We start from the raw sequence: 4,082 nt of genomic DNA, 5'->3' as shown, positions 1-4,082 counted from the left end.
TACTTCCTTTTACATAATTGTATCTTTATTTAAAACTTGACAATGTTAAAAAGTAAAATAAACACTCAGTTTTAAATCAACCTTACCATAATACTCAATTTCACATTTTTCCTGTTGACCAGTTTTATTATTAACTTTTCTCAAGAAACTGAAGATCTTTTCAAACCAAAGCAACAAAGAAAATATTACAATTTTAGTAGAAAATACACAACGAAAATAACACGTCTTGCAGATTAAAAAAATACGGAATTGATGTGGAGCGCATCTTTTGGCTTTCACAATATTCTTTAGCGTGCTTCATTTTAAAGTGTTAAAACAGATTGTTTATATAACCACAAGTGATTATCGTCGCACGACAGTTTACAGATTACATTTTTCTAATCTGTGTCAGTTTTTATGAACCAGATGTCGCACCTGTTTTAATAACTTAACTTTCCTTTGATCACATCAGAAAAAATTAATCAAACGATGGAGATGTACAGATGTGCAGTGTAGTCAAGCGCACCTCGGCATGTTAAAGAGATGATCCAGGTGTCTGGAACACAGTGACACTGTCCCGGCAGAGTGTGTCAGTCAGATCACGGTGGACTTCTGCATCCTCCGCTGTAGAGCGCTCAGAACCGGCCTGCAAAATCAGAATTGCAAAGAATCAGCCATTAGTTTTGTGGGTGCGATTGCGCCGTTGCCTGATCTGCATAATTCCTCTTAGTGAATCTGGCGTTAAACCAGCATGGGCAAATAACAGGCAAATTTATTCCCCGCTCAAGCATGGTTTCAGTTTCACATGACGCGTGCCCTCTGAGAGATACGGTCACGCTGCGCACATGGATATTTACATATCACGAAATACACTGTATAGCAAAATCTCTGTCGACTGACACTTTATATCATCGCCACGATACAGTATATATCGTCATATCGCCCAGCCCTAGTGCTTACTACGGTGTAATGCTTGCCATATTGGAGATTTTGAATTCTGTTTAATGAGTGGTTGCTGCGCTTTTCCCCATGCAATTTTTTATTTTCCCCTTTGTTGAAAAGTTACATGAATATAAAGTTGATTATGGTAACAGCTGTGCTCGGCTGTGATTCCTCTAAGCTTGATATGTCCCTTTGTTGACTGGCAACTCCGTGGCTGTGAAGTGTAGTGGATAGCACACTGTACTCTAGAATAGAAAGTCATGGGTTCACATCCGTCCTGGGGTGCCGTGGTCTGTGCATGATCTGTGAGATCTCTGGGTTGTGTTGTGCAGTGGTTGCCATGCTGGTGCTTATCCCCGTAATGGCTGCTTGCAGCTATATTTTTCCTATTAATTTTCTTTTCTTAAAGGAATATTCCGGGTTAAATACAAGTTAAGCTCAATCAACACCATTTGTGGCATAATGTTGATTTACCACAAAAATTAATTTCGACTCATCCCTCCTTTAAAAAAAAAAGCACAAATTGGGGGGCCTGGGTAGCTCAGCAAGTAAAGACGCTGACTACCACACCTGGAGTCACAAGATCGAATCCAGGGCGTGCTGAGTGACTCCAGCCAGGTCTCCTAAGCAACCAAATTGGCCCGGTTGCTAGGGAGGGTAGAGTCACATGGGGTAACCTCCTCGTCATCACTATAATGTGGTTCTTGCTCTCGGTGGGGCACGTGCTGAGTTGTGCATGGATGCTTTGTGGCTTGTTGAGCACGTTACCATGGAGACGTCGTGCATGTGGAGGCTCACCCTATTCTCCGCGGTAACGCGCTCAATGAGCCATGTGATAAGATGCGCGGATTGACAGATTGATGCTAATAAATAAATCATAACAGGAACTAAATAGAGTAATTCCCATCAGACATTTGAGTGAGAATGTACCATTGACATTTACTGTTTTAATATGAAATGCATTTTAAAGACACACATTTTTAATTGCATGATGCAAAAATAATCATGCATGTTAAAATGTTACCATGTTGTCCATATTTACATGCATTGCTTATTGTCTGTGTTCATGTGCTTTAGGAATCGTTTGTGAAATGGCTTCATCGGTGGAGAGAACAAATGATCTGGTGCGAGAATATCTGATCTATCGAGGTTTCACCAGCACACTTAAACATCTGGACTCAGAAATCAAAGTGGACAAGAAGAAGGGCTTCAGAGTATGTATATGTGTATATTCTCCACCTCATGTATGCTCGATTATTTTATTTCCATGCCTTATCCTGAGCTCACCTATAGAAGTAATTAATAAATATATTACTTTATGCATAATATACTAAAAGATCATGCACATTAAAATATTACAGGTTGATAAAATCATTGATCAGCTTCAGCAGTTAATTCAGAATTATGATCTGACAGGACTGAAGGATTACTGGGGTTATCTGGAAGGCAGACTGTTCTCCAGACTAGAGGACATTTACAGACCAACCGTCAACAAACTGTGGACCAGTCTGTACAGACTTTACATCATACACACTGATTACCTGTCAAGAACATGTCCAGGTCATATTTTAAGTAAATAAATAATAAATTTTATTTTGCAGATTTTTAGAACCATTATTTTCACAATAACAATCATGCACATTTAAATATAAGTACAACAATTGCAAATAAACCATGCAAAGTTTTCAAAGTGGAAAAGTTTGTGTGATATCTATGAATGATGTCATGGGGTGTCTCTCTGATTTGTTAAATGGTGGGCAGAACATGTGTTGCATTTCTTGTGTCTCATGTTCAGAGGAAGAATCCAGAGAAGACACAGGAGTTTTTCCAGAAACAGGCTCTGGAGCTTCAGGGTCAGGTGGAGTGGCATGATTGGTTCGTGCTGCCGTTTGTTCCCGTGCCAGAGCAGAATCCCAATTTCTTGCCGTACTTCTCCCGTCAGTGGGCCGACACCTTCCTCGTGTCTCTACACAACTTCCTCAGTGTGCTCTTCCAGTGCATGCATATCCAAACACTGCTGTTACCCAGACACCATATATGTTTACTGTAACTGCTTTTCTATTATGGGATGGAAGGCAGTAGGTTTTATGTTTGTCCATTCAGCTGTTTAAAGGTGTAGATACAGAAAGAGATTCTAAAGCTCAGTTATTTGATTACACTCAGTAGTTACTTGGAAAGTACACTCAATATTTTGACTTTATTGAATAAAATAGAATAGATAAAATATAACTTAAATAGAATAAAAGAAATACAATAGAATAGAATATGATATAATAAAATAGAATAGTATAGAATAAAATATAACAGAATAGGATAGAATAGAAAAAATTGAATTAAATTAAATAGAATAAAAAGAAATAGTAGAATATGATAGAAAGTATAGTCCGTCACTATACTGGTGTGTTAGGACCCACACAGACCACAGGGTGAGCACCCCCTGCTGACCTCCCTAATACCTCTTCCAGGCTTGAGATTCTTCACTGAAGCTGAATCATTTCACACTGTTAGTTTAGATGTAATATGAAAGCAATGATCACGATGGAATAACTCGAATTTGTTTTTTATAACTATTATTTAATCTTGATTTTACCGCATTAGTCCCCTGAGAATGAAAATGTATTTTTTGGGAGGGTGGCGTGGCGCCATGCGGGGGTCGGACGTGTGAACAGCGAGCTCTGCGCACTTTGCTAGTATTTAATTATTTTTGTATCATAAACCGGTGATATTTGATACACCCTGCTACATAAATGTTCTAAGAAGTCAACATGTAAAAGAATTCAAAATCCTCTGGAGATATTAAAAGACACTTACGTGCTCAAGCTGATACCTCAGACAGGGCCACAGACCAGGGACTCGGTTTGGACGGTGCGGTGGGAGAAATTCAGCGGCAACTGTCGAGCATGTCTGCAATGCTGGCGAAAGTCATAGCGGATCTGGAGGATCTTGCTGTAATACGTCGTTCAATTACAGCAATGGAGGTGAAATTCTCTGAGTTGGTTACAAGAATCAGGGATTTTGAGAGAAGGATAGATTATCTGGAGTCATTGGAGAGGGAATTAGCTGCTTATCCGCTAGCGACAATGATAGACTTGGAACGCGTTTGGGAAATCGTAAATGGCAAAACAATGTCCAAATTGTTGGAATTCCTGAGCATGAGGAAG

At 39.4% G+C, this 4,082-nt stretch overlaps 1 protein-coding gene across 1 annotated transcript; it reads left to right on the top strand.

Annotated features, from left to right (window-relative positions):
* Window positions 1-2,012: 2,012 nt before the first annotated feature.
* On the top strand, window positions 2,013-2,971 carry LOC127428493 (WD repeat-containing protein 91-like). The gene is made up of 3 exons (XM_051676911.1): window positions 2,013-2,135; window positions 2,283-2,464; window positions 2,719-2,971. The coding sequence occupies exons 1-3, from the start codon at window positions 2,013-2,015 to the stop codon at window positions 2,969-2,971; spliced, it is 558 nt and encodes a 185-aa protein (XP_051532871.1).
* Window positions 2,972-4,082: the final 1,111 nt, after the last annotated feature.

The sequence above is a fragment of the Myxocyprinus asiaticus genome, chromosome 38 (genome assembly GCF_019703515.2).
Source record: "Myxocyprinus asiaticus isolate MX2 ecotype Aquarium Trade chromosome 38, UBuf_Myxa_2, whole genome shotgun sequence".
In the NCBI taxonomy this organism is placed as follows: Eukaryota; Metazoa; Chordata; class Actinopteri; order Cypriniformes; family Catostomidae; genus Myxocyprinus; species Myxocyprinus asiaticus.
The sequence above is the reverse complement of the archived record's forward strand: the minus strand, read 5'-3'. Positions and strand labels throughout refer to the sequence as shown.